This window comes from Arachis ipaensis, chromosome B10, assembly GCF_000816755.2.
Source record: "Arachis ipaensis cultivar K30076 chromosome B10, Araip1.1, whole genome shotgun sequence".
NCBI lineage: Eukaryota > Viridiplantae > Streptophyta > Magnoliopsida > Fabales > Fabaceae > Arachis > Arachis ipaensis.
Genome location: NC_029794.2, coordinates 72,511 through 90,781, shown reverse-complemented (window position 1 = coordinate 90,781; position 18,271 = coordinate 72,511). Strand labels below are relative to the sequence as shown.

Below are 18,271 nucleotides of genomic sequence, written 5' to 3'. Positions count from 1 at the left end.
GTTTCGTCCTGGCACAGGGGTAGCCGAGCTTTAGTGACTCCGAGCAAGTGACTGTTGGAGAGGAAGAGCTATACGTCGGCTTGAATCGAACACCGCGGCGAAAATACCTGTAAAAAATACTCCGACGCTCAAGTCAATAAGGATCTTTAATAAATCAGTTAAGTAGAGAATAGAAGACTGAGAATGGAACCTGATCTTTAGCCGAGAATATTAGTTCGGCTTTATAGGAGTTGTTTTTCCCATTTACTGGGGATAAGTCCTAGTTTGTAGGTTGGTTATCATATTCTGTTTTGGTGATTAAGTTTGTTGAGCACGTTTCCTATTTTCAAATGGGTGAGGCCGAGCTTATCTGCTCACGTGCCGAGCTTTTCGGGCGGCCGAGGATAAAGATGACAAATCATAGCCCCCAAGCTTGCCTTGGTTTGGATAGGACTAAGGCGAGCTTTCGAACCAGGGATACCGCAATCCTCGGTCGCTGAGTTGTTGTCGTGTATGCTCCTTACAGCCCCCAAGCTCGGCTTGGTTCTGTGCAGAATTCAAAACGTTTTTTTGTAGTGGTGGCTTCGTTCTGCGCGCCATCATGACATGATTGATGTGAAACTATCCCGCTTTTCTAGGCACCCCTGTCCGTTGGTTTTAGTAGTGGTTTTAATGCTTCCTTCTTTTTTGTCAATCTGGAGTAAATGCAAAGGGTTGGTAACCGTTTTCTTTATAGAAGTTATCTTTTGCTTATACTTCTTTTTTCTTTTCAAACTGCTGAGTAAAGTTTATTTTCTCTTCCTATCTGAAAATGAGTAAGCAAGGTCAGTTTTGATTCTCCCTGCCTTTCTTCTTTGTTTTCTTGTTTTTTCTTTTCTTGTTCTTGATGGAGAACTGTAATGTGGGTGATCCTTATGACTGGGTTGATGCTAGGGTAAGAGAGCGCGTGTCTCAATTTGATGATGAGGAGTCGGTGAGGCTGTTGGGGTTGAATATTTGAGTCAGGGATGGTAGTAATATTAGGATAGAGTTGTTACCTTTTGGGAGGGAAGACCGGGTCTGTGACCGATTAGATGATTGGTCTTTCTTCTATATGTATAGCTGTCTGTTCACTGAGCTGGATGTGAAACTTTCCTTTACCGAGTTTGAGTGTGGGGTTTTGTATTGGTTGAACTGCGCCTCAACTCAACTTCACCCTAACTCCTGGGGTTTTGTTCGGGCGTTCGAGATATTGATGGAACTGCTAGACCATCCGCCGTCTCTTAGGCTGTTTTTCTCATTATTTCAGGCGAAAGGGGTGAATAGGGGCTTGTGGGTAAACCTTAGTAGCTATCCCGTCGGGCTATATTTGGCCTATATAAGTCATCATTTAAGGACTTCAAATCTATGTTTGTAAAGGTTAGGAGTGTACCCGAGAATTTTCCCTTTTATTTGAACGAACATTTATTGGAAAGGTTCCCTTTATTCTGGTGTGCCGAGCCGTATCAAGCACTGGATGTAGATGATAGGCTTCTTGATGATGATATTGTGATGGATTTTTTGTTTAAGTCTTTGGGTCCGAAAGGTTTGTTGTCGATTGCTGAAATGTTGAAATGAGATACCGATAGGCAGGCTGTGTATGATCACATAGGTAAATTGTTTTACTATGTTTGTTTCCTTTTCTGTTTGATGCTCCATCCACATGTATACTCCAATTGGCTGTTGTGTGTTGTGTCTCATTAGTCATTTCTGACACGAAGTCGGCAAGTACTTGTGACTTCAGAGTCTTTCTCGACTCGTACTGAATGTCGAACTTGGATAGTTTGATTGACCACTTTATTAGTCGTCCGGCGAGCTCGGGTCTGGTTAATATCTGCCTTAGTGGTTGGTCTATTCGTACTATGATTGTGTGGCTTTGAAAGTAATGTCGCAGCCTTCTTGCTGTGGTGACCAGTGCCAGTGCTAGCTGTTCTATCTTCGGATACCTTGTTTCTGTTGGTTGTAATACCTTACTGATGAAGTATACTGGGTTTTGCTTTTTTCCTGTTTCCATCACTAGGACCGAGCTTATGGCGTGGTTAGATACTGATAAATACAGATACAACGGCTTACCTGCCTCTGGTCTCTGGAGTATTGGAGGTGATGTTAAGAGCTGTTTGAGTTCCGTAAAGGAATTTCGCATTCGTCTGTCCATGTGAATTTCCTGCCCTTAGAGAATGTCTGAAAAAAATGGTAAGATCGGTTTGCCACTGCGGGTAGGAAACGTGATAGGGCGGCTATTCTGCCTGCTAATTGCTGGACTTCTTTTACTGTTTTTGGGCTTGTCATGGTCAGCACTGCATTGCATTTTTTTGGGTTGGCTTCTATACCTCGTGAGGTTAGTATGAAGCCAAGAAATTTCCCTCCTTTGACTCCAAAAGCACATTTGTCTGGGTTGAGCCTCATGTTATATGCTTGGAGTTAGTTGAAAACTTCTACCAAGTCATCACAGTGTGACCCCGCAGGCGTTTTTGCTACCATATCATCTATATAGACTTCCATATTCCGGCCTATCTGTTGTTAGAATACTTTGTCCATTAATCTTTGATATGTCGCACCTGCATTCTTTAAGCCAAAAGGCATTACCTTGTAACAAAAATTTCCATGTTCTGTTATGAAAGCTGTTTTGCTTTGGTCTTCTTGGTGCATCAAAATTTGGTTATAACCAGAGTATGCATCCATAAAACTCAAGGCCTATGATGCACGGACACTGACACGGACACGGGACACGACACGACACGGGACACGCCGACACGCGAATTTTAAAATCTAATAAGATACGGGGACACGCATATATATAAAATATAAAGTATTTTTTAAATAAATCGTAATGATATTTTGATATTTTATTGATATTAAATTATAATTAATTTTTTTAATTATTTTTAATGTCTTATTTTAATTATATCAAATATTTAAAATATTTTTTATTTTAGTAAATAATAATATATACTATATCTAAATTTATTTCAAGAATATATGTTAAGAATAAGATTGGACACGCTGATACGTAATGGTATTTAGGTGTGTCCAAGCGTGTTCGGAGAAGAATTTTTTTGCTTTTTATTAAGACACAGTTGGACACAGTAGACACACGTGTCCGACGAGTGTCAGTGAGTGTCGTATCTAAAATGTGTCCGACACACGGACACGACAATTCAGCGAAGTGTCCGTGCTTCATAGCTCAAGGCTTTGAAACCAGAAGCGTTATCAACTAACTTATCAATGCAAGGTAATGGATATGCATCTTTAAGGCAAGCTTTGTTTAGATTTGTAAAATCGACGCACATGCGCCATTTACCTGAACTTTTCCTTACCATTACCACGTTTGATAGCCATGTGGTGAAGCGGATTTCTCTGATGAAACCTGCATTGAGGAGCTTCTTGGTCTCTTCAAGTGCTGCTTGTTTTTTCTCTTCTCCGAGATTTCTTTTCTTTTGTGCCACTGGTCAGACTGTTTTGTCGATTGCTAATTTGTGGCAGATGACTTCTGGGCTTATTCCCGGCATGTCGTCTGGTGTCCACGCGAATAGGTCGGCATTCTAGCGCAGTATGTGTATAAGTCTTGCTCGTTCCTTCCCTTCCAGTACTTCTCCGATGTATGTGTTTGCTTTTCATCTGCTGTTAGTGTTAATTGGTGAAGGTTGTCCATTAGCTGAGGTCTTTTGCCGAGGTCTTCTCTCGGGTCGAGATCAGCTAACATCGTGGCTTCGGCCGAGCTGTCTCCCTCGTCTGGGCTTGCTTTAGACAGGCATTGTAGCACTGCCAAGCTTCCTGGTGATCGGCGTATACTGTAGCTATCTTGTTTTCCAGCACTGGGAACTTGACACACAGGTGTAATGTGGACACTACCGCTTTGAATATATTCAAGGCGGGTCTCCCAATTATAATATTATAAGGGATATAACAGTCTACTATTAGGTATTGAATATCAATGGACTTCGACATAGGGATCTCTCCCATTGTGGTCCTCAGCCATATATGTCCCATGATGGGGACTCTTTCTCCGGAGAACTCAATTAGCTCTCCCGAGGAGAGCTGTATCAGTTTTTTTGATAACTTCATCTTTTTAAAGGTAGAATAAAACAAAACATCAGTGCTACTACCTGGGTCCAGTAGTGTTTTCCTTACCAACAGCTCTCCGACCTGGATGGAAATCACCACTGGGTCGTCGAGTTTAGGGCTTGCCGATCTGAAGTCCGCTTGGTTGAAGGATATCGTGACGTCTGGGTCCTTGTCCTTCCTTGGCTGTAGTGTTCCCTCGATTGCCAGCATCGCCCTGTAGCTTCGCTTTCTGGCCGAGCTCGTTTCACCTCCGCCTGCGAACCCTCCTGATATGTGGCTAATGATTCCTCTTGGTGGATCAGGAGTTGTCTGTTCTTTTTTGTCTGTCACTGTTTGTTTGCTCTCCTCCCTATTCGAGTTTGCTCTTCTGGCTTTCCGGCTCTCGACATATTTGTCCAGAAGCCCTTGGCGCGCTAGTCTCTCTAGGAGGTCTTTCACGACAATGCAGTCGTCCGTGGTGTGGCCGAACTTCTGATGGAAGGTGCAATGCTTGCTCCTATCCACGAACCTTTGGTCCTGGTAGTTCCCTGCTCGAGCTGGCGGCTTTACGATTTTGGCGTTGAGAATTTCTTTGATGATGTTTTCTCTCTTTGTATTGAATCTGGTGTACGTGTTGTATTTTGGTGTGAGCTTGAAAGGCTTCTTTGTATCCTTGTTTCCTGGTGATCTAAAAGCTTTTTCTTCATCTCTCCGATGTGGTTGTTTGTCCGATTTTTGGGCCTCACGGAGTTCTTCAATCTCCATTTGGCCTGTAGCCCTTTCTCGAAACTCTTCTAGTGTTTTTGGTTTTGTTATCGCAATAGTCTCCCGGAACTTGCCAGGTCTGAGGCCAGCTTTGAGGGCATGTAAGTGGACAGCCGTATCCAAGTCTTGGATCTCCATAGTAGCCTCGGCAAACCTGGTCATGTAGTCTTTTAAGCTCTTGTGTTGGCCTTGCTTGATGGTGCCGAGGTAATCTGATCCGTGCACATATATTCTTGACGCAGCAAAGTAATCAATGAACGACCTTGCCAGGTCCTCAAAGGAAGAGATTGAACCTGCAGACAACTTAGAGAACCAGAGTAACGCAGCACCATCGAGGTAAGTGGGAAACGCTCGGTAGAGGACGGGCTCATTGTTAGCACCGTTGAAGAACATCATGGATTGGAACTTCTTTACATGAGCTCGGGGATCTCCGAACCCCTTGTAGGGTTCAAGCGCGGAGGGCAGTGCAAAGTTTTTTGGCATCTGGTACTTTGTGATCTCCTCGAAGAAGGAGTTGTCGAGGGTGAGCTTCTCCTTTGGAGGAGTAACGCTCAAGGGGTCTGTGTTGCCCTGAGCCAAGCTTTTGGAGCTTTCTCCATTGTTCTGCGTGGATAGCTCGGCTATTCTCCGTACTTCCGCCTGAAGTTCAGCGATTTGGGCCAGGAGCTCAGCTTGTGTGAGTTGTGGATTTTCCTTGTCAGCCATATTCGAGGACTGGAAATCCTGCAAAATAGAATAAAAGACTAGACAGAGGAAAAAATGGGGTTAGATGTATTCCGGACCCACTGTGGGCGCCAAGTGTTTCGTCCTGGCACAGGGGTGGTCGAGCTTTAGTGACTCCGAGCAAGCGACTATCGGAGAGGAAGAGCTATACGTCGGCCTGAATCGAACACCGTGGTGGGAATACCTGCAAAAGATACTCCGACGCTCAAGTCAATAAGGATCTTTAATAAATCAGTTAAGTAAAGAATAGAAGACTGAGAATGGAACCTGATCTCGAGAATATTAGTTCAGTTTTATAGGAGTTGTTTTTTCCATTTACTGTGGATAAGTCCTAGTTTGTAGGTTGGTTATCATATTCTGTTTTGGTGATTAGGTTTGTTGAGCACGTTTCCTATTTTCAAATGGGTGAGGCCACATTTTAAAATTTTAATTATTTTATATTTTTATTTATATAAAAATAATTTTAACAATTTAACTAATAATTTTTTAATTAAATTAATAAATCAATAATTTAATCGATTTAATCACGACTTCGATTCTCAAATCGTACTTCTCAAAGAATTAAAATCTATACCGACAGAATTTGAAGAAATGAGGCACTTAGCCAGTAACTGTAGCCACCATTACCAACCAACTATATCATCCCCATCTCAGATCTATGCTGCCACCTCTAATCTAAGTCTATAAATAGCCAGAGTAGCTCCCCTGCCATTGCGCGCTTTTGCCATCTGCCTCTGCCTCATTGTCTCCCTTCCTCATAAGTTTCATCCTAGAGGTACGACTCTCTCTCTCTCTCTCTCTCTCTCTCTCTCCGCGATCCGGTACACTTTCCTTTCACTTCCAACTGTTTTTTCATGTGCACTAAATTCCGCCAGAAAAAGAACACTGTAGAACCACGTATTGCGAGGGATGAAATAAATCGAATTTCAGTTGAAAATTTACAGCTGTATCTACTACTGCTGTGGAATCAGTTATTCCTCTGCTTGTTCTTTGTTGTAGATTGAACGGAATGATGCGAAATATATGTATGTTTTTATCTCGGGAAAACTTATTTGTGGTACTAAGTTTTGCATCTAAAGGACTTCCGTTAATTAGGCTTCTTAAACTCTCGTGTTCTTCAATTTGAAGATATTATACGTTTGAAATTGAAGGGCAATTGTTATTGAAAAGTTTTTTGCTGCATTTTGGGCTCTGTATATGGATCTAGTTTGGTGCGAGGATCACTGTTGTGCATCCCTGCTTTAGTGATAGTGGAATGACGCGATGCGGTAATGAGCGGAGGACCAAAAGAAATAGTGAAGACAACAACTACTGGATCTCGTTTCATTCTTATTTATCTCCTTCTGATTTATTATTATTATTATTATTATTATTATTATTTATGTTAGCTTCTGTGTTTCTGTTCTTGTATCACTAACATGGTTATATGTGTGGTGTCGGTGGTGTTCTTGCAATCATTTGGTAGGAAGGTATATTAATTGTTGGATCTAGCCTAGCTGATCTAATATACTTTGTTGCTTTGGTTGGTTGTTGGCCTCATCAGGATAAAATTTGAAGAGACAAAAAGAAGCAAATGAAGGTGATAGAGAAAATACGAGCAGCTGCGGCAGCTGATCCAGACAGGGTGGTCTTCTCATTCGAGTTCTTTCCACCCAAGACCGAAGATGGGGTAGATAATTTGTTTGAGAGGATGGACCGGATGGTGGCACATAATCCTTCGTTTTGCGATATCACTTGGGGCGCAGGAGGATCCACAGCTGATCTAACACTTGAAATTGCAAACAAGATGCAAAACATGGTATGCGTGGAGACCATGATGCACCTCACCTGTACCAACATGCCTGTAGAGAAGATCGACCATGCTCTCCAGACCATCAAGTCCAATGGTCTCCAGAATGTTCTTGCTCTTCGTGGTGATCCCCCTCACGGTCAGGACAAATTTGTCCAGATTGAAGGTGGCTTTGCCTGCGCTCGGGACTTGGTACACCAAACCCCATTCTTACCCTCTATATATAAATTGGAATCTATCAATGATTGCGCTGTCAAGTAACTCTTTCATATGCACATTTTAAACAAATATGTTACATTGATTTCAAGTGTATAGAAAATATATCAAACGTTTTGATTAACATGAGATTTTATTCATAATACCTTACCAGCAACCTAAAATTACTGGACCAAAATTATTCATCTTGTTTTCTTCTCTAAATTTCAAGATATAAACAAATAATATGTTTAAAGAGCGAGTTTCTAGCATGACGAATCTATCTTATTTGCTTTTTGCCATGGCCTAATGGCATTCATATGTGTTGCTAGGGTTTTTGCCAACTATTTACTTTTCTATTTACCGACAAAAAATTGGGAGAGCATATCTTCAATATTTAGACTTCATCTGATTCTGTAGACTGGCATGATTTTGATAATTTTTTTTTCTTCAAAACTATTTTCATGAAAATCTTTTTCTAGAAGAGCTTTTAAGTCATTTAATGACATACTGTTCTCAAAATTTCCTTTGTCTGATTTGTTGCGCAAACTGAGTTCTGCTAAAATGGGAAACAGATGTAAATAATTGTTGAACTGCTTTGTGGAGATGCTTTCAAATAATTGTTGCGCATAACATGGGAAAACAATAAAAAAAACTTTATATGAGAAAGAATGATGTGCCCTTTTTAACCAAACTTTTAAATATGTGGACATGATGTTCCAGCAATTTATGAAATACCAAATTACATTCTTGCTGATGTCACAACCTGAAACTTAATTTCATAAAGTAATTTGGTATTTGCTACCAGAGCTAGTTGTTAAACTCCTTGGGCCATTTGCCTAGTCTTGCATGTTAACTATGATATTGCTGTTAATTTTTTCAGGTTAAACATATAAGAGCCAAATATGGTGACTACTTTGGCATCACAGTTGCTGGTTATCCAGGTTTCTAGCTATAGTTATCATTATTTTCAACATCATTATTACATCATGAGCTTTTCTGTTGCTTTTACCACTTTCATTGTTCTTATATTCCTGTCTTCTTCTTCTCAGAGGCACATCCAGATGTTATAGGAAGTGATGGCTTGGCTACTCCAGAAGGTTATCAAAATGATCTTGCTTACCTCAAGAGCAAGGTGTTTTTACCAAAAATTTGACTTCGCCCATCTTGTGTTACATTAGGTTTTATCCATGATCACTTCTGGATGTACAGTCTACAACATGCTTATGATTTGTGAGTAGCATGCTTAATAAGTATGTGAAGCGAGAAAAATGCATAAGAAATGATATGTTCATTGAAATTCTGTGTAGCATGCCTTTTTTTTGGGGGTCGTGCTGTGTAGCATGCTTAAACATGTATTAAGAGAAAAAGATGTTTGAGAACTTTTTTGTTCATTGTTTACTGTTATTATTAATACTGGTTTACAGAATACTTACAATTTCTGAGTAGCATGCTAAAAGAAGTATGAAGAGAGAAATATGGCTGTTTGTTTTACATAATGCTTTCAACTCACCTGTTGTGTGTTCATCCTTCTGCCTTTTTCCCGCTAATCTAACTATTTATTTATTTTATAGGTTGATGCTGGAGCGGATCTGATCGTTACCCAATTATTTTATGATACAGATATATTCCTTAAATTTGTGAATGACTGTCGCCAAATTGGAATAACTTGTCCTATTGTGCCTGGAATTATGCCGATTAATAATTATAAAGGTTTTCTCCGCATGACTGGCTTTTGTAAAACGAAGGTATCCAAATGTTGTTGTATAGACTATAGACCTTTTAGTTAGATATACTAAATATTTTACTAATCTTGAGGACATGGGACTTAAAAATGCTCTGGAGTGTTGTGTTCAATGTGTTGAATACTGGTATAAATGTCATGTTATGTGTTCAATGTGTTGCTAAATGTTTGTTATGTTTATTAAACCTCTTTTTTAATTTTATATTATTATTTTTCTTTTTGAATTTCTGGGGTTGCATCTTTTCCTCTGGCTTGCTTGGTTGCTAAGAATAAGTCTCTGATCACCCTATTTAAGTTGTATGAATAGATTTAATGGTGCTCTCTAGTGCGTTCCTTCTGATTTAAACGCCTTTTATTCAGCATTTTTGCCTTCATGTGCAGAAAATTTAGATATTCAGTTCAGATAGCATTTTGCTGTTGCAATTGTTGTAAGTGACATCAATTGTATTTAATGAATGGGTAAAATTGAACATTCCTTTGCTAAAAAATCTTTCTGAAAACTGAAATAATTAAAATTGTATTAAACTAGTTGGACTATACACTACTATTTTCCTTGTGAAAGTATAAATGTTAACAGTACTTTTAATAGAAACTTTGTAAGCTTCTTCGGGTCAAATTAATTTTCAAGACAGCTATGTCTTAGTTATATCCTTGATGAGTATTTGTTTCAGCTATGCTTTAATTTGGTTGAGCACAAAAGCAAAGAGCACATATTACAGAGTGAATATACTTGGTTCCCATAAAGTATATATATCCGCAGAAAATGCTAGATCATATATTTTCACCTTTTAGTTGGTTGTTAGTTATTATTTTTATGCTGGCATTAATGGATTAACATTTTTTCTTTTTGTCTTATTAAGATGTTATATCTTTTAATTCTCTACTATTATACTACTCTTTTCATAAACTTTTTAGAGGAATGGTTCTGGCTCTTATCCTTCCCCTCCTTCTAAGATGTATTTTGCTCCACCCTCAGCCCTTGCTATATTTCATGATTAATTGAACTTGATTTTTACTGAAGAAGTTCCACTGATTTGTCATGAATGTCACAGTCTTCATGATATTTTGTTATTAATGGTGAAAGTGAAAAGTTGTGCAATTTTCAGCAAGGATTTCTGCATTTTGTTTTCAGATGATAGAATAGACTGCAACTTGGAAGACTATGAGCTACATGAATAGTAACTACTGATAAATCATAAGTGCTACATTTGAAAATATTATATTTGTATGCATTACTATTTTCTTTGGGAACTGAATTCCAATTCCAGTCAGTACATGAAATTAGGCATGTTTGAACAGAAGCGTACAGACTAATGTCTCTTAGTTGCTTACACTTTACTATTTTTTTTATACTTCAGTCTTGGCTCTAGTATAATTTTTCATCTTTGATGAAATATTCCAGATACCAGCTGACATTTTTGCTGCTTTAGAGCCTATCAAGGACAATGAAGAAGCTGTCAAATCTTATGGAATTCACCTGGGAACTGAAATGTGCAAAAAAATTTTAGCTCATGGAATTAAGACACTACATATGTATACTCTAAATATGGAGAAATCAGCATTAGCAATACTAATGGTTGTTTCTCCTGTTCCATGCGAGATTCCTGTTTTACGCATATTTTCATTGTTATATTGCAAGAATTGAATTGAACGTAAGTCTCTATGCATATTATTATTGGCAGAATCTCGGCTTAATTGAAGAGACCAAAATTAATAGGTCATTACCTTGGCGACGCCCTGCAAATGTGTTTCGTGTTAGAGAAGATGTTCGTCCAATATTTTGGTATTACACCTTTGTAAATGCTATGTTTTTTTCCTTAAAATATTTGGGGGTGTTTAGTTTATTTGAAGGATATCTTACTTTATATCCATATATTAATGCAATAGGGCAAATCGTCCAAAAAGCTACATATCAAGGACAATAGGATGGGATCAATACCCACATGGGCGTTGGGGTGATTCTCGTAATCCATCATATGGTGCACTAACTGATTACCAGGTTCTTACTATCACAAAGTGATTTTAATTTGTGGATTCTATTTTTTTGTAAAGTTCAGTTTGATACTTTTGTCCATGACTCAATTCATGTATTTTGTGGATTTTAATACGTATATATACATTTTCTCGGTTTTTTTCCTTCACAGTATGGTATTTAGTAGTTTTTTCTTGCCCTTTTATATCAAAGTAATGTCATATACTGAAACGTTTCCTAGCAAGTTCTTGGTAGATTCTTGCTTGCATAAGCAAAATTTAATCTTTCCAGCCAGTTGTCATATACTCATGACTCTGATCTGCAGATGAGCTAGCAATTCTCTCTGATTTTGTTTAGCACAGGTCAGCAAAAAGTTGGCAACTATAGTTTGCAATTTAGTGAGAATGTTTTTGTGTTTGTGTGTATATGTGTGAAGGAGATAGAGGGAGAGGGAATAGATAGATGATCACTTTGATTCTGCAGAGACATAAGTAGGTTTAGTTATTCGATGCATAATTAGTTAATTACAATGTCTTTTAATTTGGGACACTGTCAATGAGAAACCACTAAATGATGACAGGGAAGAAGAATGAAACACCGTAGAAAGCATTTAGAAATTGAGAGTCTCTTAATATTATGCTGCTTATTTGAATGATCATGTCCTACTCAATTCTTTTCTTTCTTGCAGTTCATGAGGCCACGTGCACGGGACAAAAAGCTTGTTGAAGAATGGGTGGTTCCCCTGAGGAGCATTGAGGATATTTATGAGGTATAATTCCTATCTGGAATATGGCTATGCTCACCATCACTTCAACAGGAGCTAAAGTTGTGTTCATTGTTGCATAACAGAGGTTTAAACAGTATTGCCTTGGAAAGTTGAGAAGCAATCCTTGGTCAGAACTAGATGGTCTTCAGCCAGAGACGAAGATTATAAATGAGCAGCTGGAAAAGATTAACTTGAAGGGATTTCTCACCATCAATAGCCAGCCAGCAGTCAATGGGGAGAAATCTGATTCTGCTACTGTAGGTGAGTCTAAAAGACGTAGACGTGTATACATGAATAATTTTCTAATTTGTACACACTATAGATCATAATTGCCTAGATTGATGCATTTCCAAGTGTCTTGAACGATGACTATTTGTCATAAGTATCCCATATTCCCATGATATTGGAAGCCTTCTTTCGCCTTTCCTGACTATGCATGCATAGGGAACATCCATGACCATCAAGTATTGCAGCATGATCTAGTTTCGGAGAGGAGACAACTTAGACAATTATACTTTGGCATGATCTTCCAATACATTTAGTTTGAAACAACATCAATAGTTAGCTGACATTAGCAGTGAGTGTTTTCTCACTTTTCCTGCCTCTGATTACCTGAATATAAAAATATGTAGTGTTTCCCAGCTGGTAGCAAGCCTGCTAAGGTAGATGGTCTGTGCTGATGAATAAATAGAGTTATGTCCTACAATTCGGTCAACAACCATAAGTGGGCAATTTCTATATAGTTCTTTTCTCCCCGGTTTATTGCCATTTTCTTTTTCATTGTTTTTTGTTGGTAAAAAAAACTTGAATTACTTAACTACAAGAAAAGCAATATTTGGTGGTCAATTGATAGCTCCCTTTATGAGTTGTTTTTTTGTTTCAATTGGATCAGAGTTGTAACTCAGATGTGGCTGTACCCCTCCTCTTTTGGTTTCTCGCTTCTTTTGCATTGGTTTTACTACCATGTAGGGGGGAAAAAACTGAAAACAACAGATATTCTAAATCCTATGTTTTGATTTTTTACCTAGGCTGGGGTGGACCTGGTGGATATGTATATCAGAAGGCATATGTGGAGTTCTTTTGCTCTAAGGAAAAGCTGGATGCACTTGTTGAGAAATGCAAGAATAGATCATCTCTAACTTTCATGGCTGTGAATAAAGAAGGAAGTTGGAGATCTAATGTAGGCCAAACCGATGTGAATGCTGTGACATGGGGGGTCTTCCCAGCCAAGGAAATAATCCAACCAACCATTGTAGATCCTGTTAGCTTCATGGTATGGAAGGATGAGGCATTTGAAATTTGGTCAAGAGGATGGGCATGCTTGTACCCTGAGGGTGATGCTTCCAGGAAATTGGTTGAAGAGGTTGGTTTTCAAACTTCCATACCCTAAACCTTGCACTTTGCCTTATTATCAGCAGAAATACCTTGTATTAATAGCAATACTGAAATTGTCTTCTTTCGCCTTGGATACTAGAGTTCTGATAATTCTGTTTTAATTGTGTTACAGGTGGGCAACAGCTACTTCTTAGTCAGCTTAGTAGACAATGATTATGTCAATGGCGATCTTTTTGCTGTTTTTGCAGATTTCTGAGATGAACTTCATATATTAGGTCTTTTAAGTATTGTTCGGTTGTTTGTCAAGCTTTTTCCTTTTATTTTTCTTCATGAAGATTTGAATTATTTAGATGGCTCTAAAGTTCGTATGGCACATCATCGTTTGTAGTAAACATATATTATAGACGTGTTATTCTTCAGAATTGCACCGGTAACGTGTCATTTAATGAAATTGGTTGTAAGATAATTTGTAGACAATAATTACTCTTCTCCTTCGATCTTGCTCTTTGTTATTATATTCCAATTCTTCCAATGAATACCTCTCTCCTTTCCGGATGTCGCCCACCAAAATCGCGCTACTCTTGAATTGATTCTCTTGCAAAACTGCTTGGGAAATTTTATCACATTCATATCGTAAGCTGGTATGGCTTGTACAACTGCTTTAATCAGAATTTCCTTGCCAGCTTGGTTCAGTAACCTCTCTTTCCATCCTTCAAGCTTGTTCAAAATTCTCTCTTCTATCCACGACAAAGCCCGATTTAGAGATCTTCCCCAAATTGCAGGTAGTCCTAAATATTTTCCTGGGGATTCCCATGATGACATATTTAGTATTTCTTCAATGCATACTCTTGTTTGTATTGAGACTTGATGTCCAAAGGTAATACCAGATTTATCTAAATTTATTCTTTGCCCCGAGGCCTCTGTATATTCATTAAGGACTGTTATTATCTGATAAGCCTCTTCTTCTTTTGCTTTGGCAAAAATAATGCAATCATCTGCAAATAAAAGATGCGTAATTGTTGGGGCTGTTGGGGCAATTCTTAGGCCTGAAATTCTATCTTCTTTTTGTGCTTCCTCCATTAATATAGTACACACTTCCGCTGCAAGAATAAAAAGATAGGGCGAAAGCGGATCTCCCTGTCGTAATCCTCTTTGTGGTTTCACTTTCCTTGACAGGTCCCCATTGATTTTGAACTGGTAGTTGGCACTTTTAACACACTGCATCACTAATCTTACCCACCGTTCATGAAACCCGAAAGCTGTGATGACCCGTTCCAAGAAGTCCCACTCCACCCTATCATATGCTTTGTTCATATCTAATTTAACCGCCATATCTTGTGGATACATCATCCTCCACTCCCAATTGCCCAACGCCCTATCTATTCTTTCCCTTGTCACAAATCCATTTCTTGGATTGCTAAACCATGTGAACCCTCCTCCTTTCAATTCCAAATCTATGAGAGCATTTGAATCTACAAAATTTCTGAAGTCTCTGACCTGGTTTTGCGGCTTCGGATGCAGTCCCACCTTCTCCTCTTGACTCAAAACGTCGTTAAAGTCTCCTATGAAGAGCTGAGGTTCACTTTCACTTCTACAACTAACCGTGATCTCCCTCCATTGCTCTTGTCTTTTTTTAAAATTAGGATTACCATATACAAAATTGCATAACCACATATTTCCTTCTTTATCCACAATTCGAGCTTTAATATAGTTATCACACCAAAAATAAATATCAACCTTATATATTGCATTCCAAAACAAACATAGACCGCCGGACAGACCCCGGGGTTCTACACAAAAGGCATTTTCAAAATGAAGTCTCTTCTTAATTCTACTTACAGTCTTTTCTTTTGCTCTTGTTTCAATTAAAAAGATTATTGTCGGCTTAATCTGTTTACATAGACTATGTAGTTCCGAAACTGTCGCGGAAGCCGCTAACCCGCGACAGTTCCAACTTATGATGCTCATGGTTGAGTTGGGGGCATGATTAGGCCCGCCTCCTCGGCCTTCGTATCTTCTGTTGCTTCTTCATTGCCAAGCTCTTCTCGCATTCGTTGTCCTTTCCATGAAATTGTTTGGACCATTTTGCTCTTCTTACTTGTTCCCCGAACCTGTGTCAGGTATTTCGCTTCTTCAGTAATGTCCTCTAATTGTACCTGTGCCTCTTCCTCTCTTTTTCTCTTCAGTCTTAAGCTATGAACAATCTTCTGAACCAAATCAATCTCATACTCATATGTTATTGTCGTTGCATGGTTGCTGTACTTTTCTTCCTCCTCTTCTTCATCTGCAAGCTCAACAATGTAACTCTGTCCATCTTCAGTCCTGTGAATTTGCTTTTCCTTTCTTTCTGGCATTTTTTCTTGGCTCCATTGTGCTCGGATCTTCTCAAATTTGTGTCCCTCCTATACCAATAGATGTTATTTATGAAATAATTCTTAAAAAAAATTAAAATTTGACAAACATGTTTGTAAGTTTGTTGGAATACTTCTCATATGAGAACGATGCTAAGTGACTTGTGTTTTGATATCGCAACATTTAAACCTAATTACTAAACTATCTTTTTTAATTAGTTAAAAATAAAACCTAATTGAAAATTTCATTCTCTAATTCAATTTAATCTTGCCATAAACCTTAATTTTTAGATTTGTGCTCTTATTCCCTTCAAACTGGTAGCAGTTATGTTGTAGGCCCTAGCTTTCTCTGTGGTGTTGAAGGTTTCGAACCAAAGACAAACACTTTGTTTGGGATCGTAAATATTCACGCCAATTTTTTTTATGAACGCTGCCTAATCTTTCTGTAAAACTTCTTCCTCTGTCTCTTCACAAGGAGCTTGTTGTTGTCCGGATCTTGTTTCTTAAGGTAACGTTTGAAAGAGAGACAGAGACTAAGAGACAGAAATTGAGAGACAAAAATTGAAATAAATCTCTATATTGTGTTTAGTATAAAGTGAGAGACAGAAACTGAAATAAGAATAAAGTTTTAATTTAATTTGCACAAAAGGTAAAGTTAGAATTAATTAATTGAAATGGGGATACTTTAGGTATAAAATGTTATTAAAGTTTCAGTCTCCATCCCTAAGGTAGCGTTTGTTTTGAGGTACTGAGACAGAGATTGAGAGACTGAGACTCAGTATCGTGTTTGTTAGTTTAGAGACTGGCACTAAAATTTTTGTCTCTGTCTCTAAAATTTCAGTATTTCAGTACCTCCAAAAAATAGGGATACAGGGGACTAAACTTTTTAGAGATGGAGACTAAAACTTTAATAATATTTATACCTAAAATACTCTCATTTTAATTAATTAATTCTAATTTTACCCTTTGTGCAAATTAAATTAGAGTTTCATTCTTGTTTCAATTCCTGTCTCCCATTTTGTACCAAACAGGATACTGAGATTTATTTCAATCTCTATCTCTTAGTCTCTGTCTCTCAGTCTCAGTCTTTCCGTCTCTGTCTCTCCACCAAACGCTCTCTAAGGGTTTAGGGTTTAGAAGTACTGAAATACTAAAATTTTGGGAAGAGAGACGAAAATTTTAATACCAGTCTTTAGGCCAACAAATACGATACTGAGTTCCAGTCTTCCAGTCTCCGTCCCAATACCTCAAAACAAACACTACCTAAAAGCTTGTTTGGAAACCATTTTACATGATAAAAGAATTCTATTTCCTTTAAGAAAAAAAAATTCATTTCTATTTGAATATCAATTTCATGATTTCAAATTATTATAATATATTAATAGAATAAAATTCAATTTTAAAGAGTGTGAGAATTGATTTAAAAATCAGATCCTTTTTAGTTTGATTTACAAATGAAGAAAAAAAAATTAAATTTCTCACCGAAATTTAAATCATTTATTTTTAGTTGTTCCAAAACAAGAGTTAGTGTATTTTGGAGATGATGATGAGCGAAATTAAAGTAAAGTCATTGCCTTAGTTGTTAGAGAATGTGTTAGGCTAGATTTTAGAGATAATAAGCTGACAAAAACGGTTGCGGGAGATGAACTCAATGATTATGGCACCGACACACATGCTTAGCTTCTTATGTTTGGTCTTGCTGAAGAACGTTACTGTTTATATTATGTGTATGAAAAAATGAAGATTTTTTTTAAGGAAGAGGATTTTTGGAATTAAGAGTATATTGTGACTTGTGAAGACCTCCATTCCTATGAGAACTCCATTATTGATGATTATTGTTTATGAACCAATTTTCAAATTATTCAAGGTTTTGAGAAGCATGGAGTATGAATTGGAGAGAGTCAGAAAGAGAGGAACCTACGCCTTTACAGGTTGATGGTTACGAACCGACGAAGAGGCAGTTGTAACAATAAAGTAAGACGAGACAAAGAGAGGAAGAGGAAAACAGAGACAGCGAGAGGTGACGGAAATAACGAGAAGTTATGCGAGAGTGGTTCAAGGTTCCAGCGAGAGCGGCAACCATGGTGAAAGTTAGTATGAATTGTGAATTTTTTAGGTTGGATTTGTCTTTATTTAATACACTTGTCGAATTTTAATTTCTTTCAAAAATCATTTTGGCAATAACATCTATAGTTATCATTTTGTTAATGCTAGAATCTTTTGGTTATCGTTTTGGTATTTATCTCAAAAATAAAAGTACAAAATTGAATCAAATAATTAGGAGTGGTAAAAAGAGTAGCTTGCCATATTCCACCATATAAGATGGGCTTAAAATGCTTGTTCGTCTGGTTTTATGGCAGGTTGGCAAGGGATGGCAATATACACTCTACTCGCGGATACTCAACTCGATCGAGTAGGATTGCCAATTCGATTTGTAGCGGGTAGGGTAGGATAGGGGTTGAGCCTCAACCCTATCCGATCAACCTGCATCCTATATATGTATATGTTATATACTTGTATAAAAATATGTTTCAAAAGAATGTTGAACCAAATACTTCTCACTAAATACAAAAGATCCTTAGTCAATAAA

At 38.0% G+C, this 18,271-nt stretch overlaps 2 protein-coding genes across 2 annotated transcripts; one reads left to right on the top strand and one right to left on the bottom strand.

Moving 5' to 3' along the window:
- LOC107619857 lies at positions 3,694 to 5,511 on the bottom strand. Its single transcript, XM_016322095.1, has one exon. The coding sequence runs from the start codon at positions 5,509 to 5,511 to the stop codon at positions 3,694 to 3,696; it is 1,818 nt and encodes a 605-aa protein (XP_016177581.1).
- LOC107622119 (probable methylenetetrahydrofolate reductase) lies at positions 6,105 to 13,810 on the top strand. The gene is made up of 12 exons (XM_016324031.2): positions 6,105 to 6,304; positions 7,073 to 7,510; positions 8,397 to 8,457; positions 8,566 to 8,648; positions 9,088 to 9,261; positions 10,660 to 10,833; positions 10,940 to 11,040; positions 11,145 to 11,256; positions 11,918 to 11,998; positions 12,079 to 12,256; positions 13,024 to 13,358; positions 13,503 to 13,810. The coding sequence occupies exons 2-12, from the start codon at positions 7,103 to 7,105 to the stop codon at positions 13,584 to 13,586; spliced, it is 1,791 nt and encodes a 596-aa protein (XP_016179517.1). The 5' UTR covers positions 6,105 to 6,304; positions 7,073 to 7,102; the 3' UTR covers positions 13,587 to 13,810.

Bases quoted from the DNA above. Each gene is read 5' to 3' on its own strand.
- LOC107619857 (XM_016322095.1), bottom strand. From the start codon at position 5,511: ATGGCTGACAAGGAAAATCCACAACTCACACAAGCTGAGCTCCTGGCC.
- LOC107622119 (XM_016324031.2), top strand. From the start codon at position 7,103: ATGAAGGTGATAGAGAAAATACGAGCAGCTGCGGCAGCTGATCCAGAC. The intron at 8,649-9,087 runs GTGTTTTTACCA...TTTATTTTATAG, and splicing joins TTGCTTACCTCAAGAGCAAG to GTTGATGCTGGAGCGGATCT. The intron at 9,262-10,659 runs GTATCCAAATGT...GAAATATTCCAG, and splicing joins CTGGCTTTTGTAAAACGAAG to ATACCAGCTGACATTTTTGC.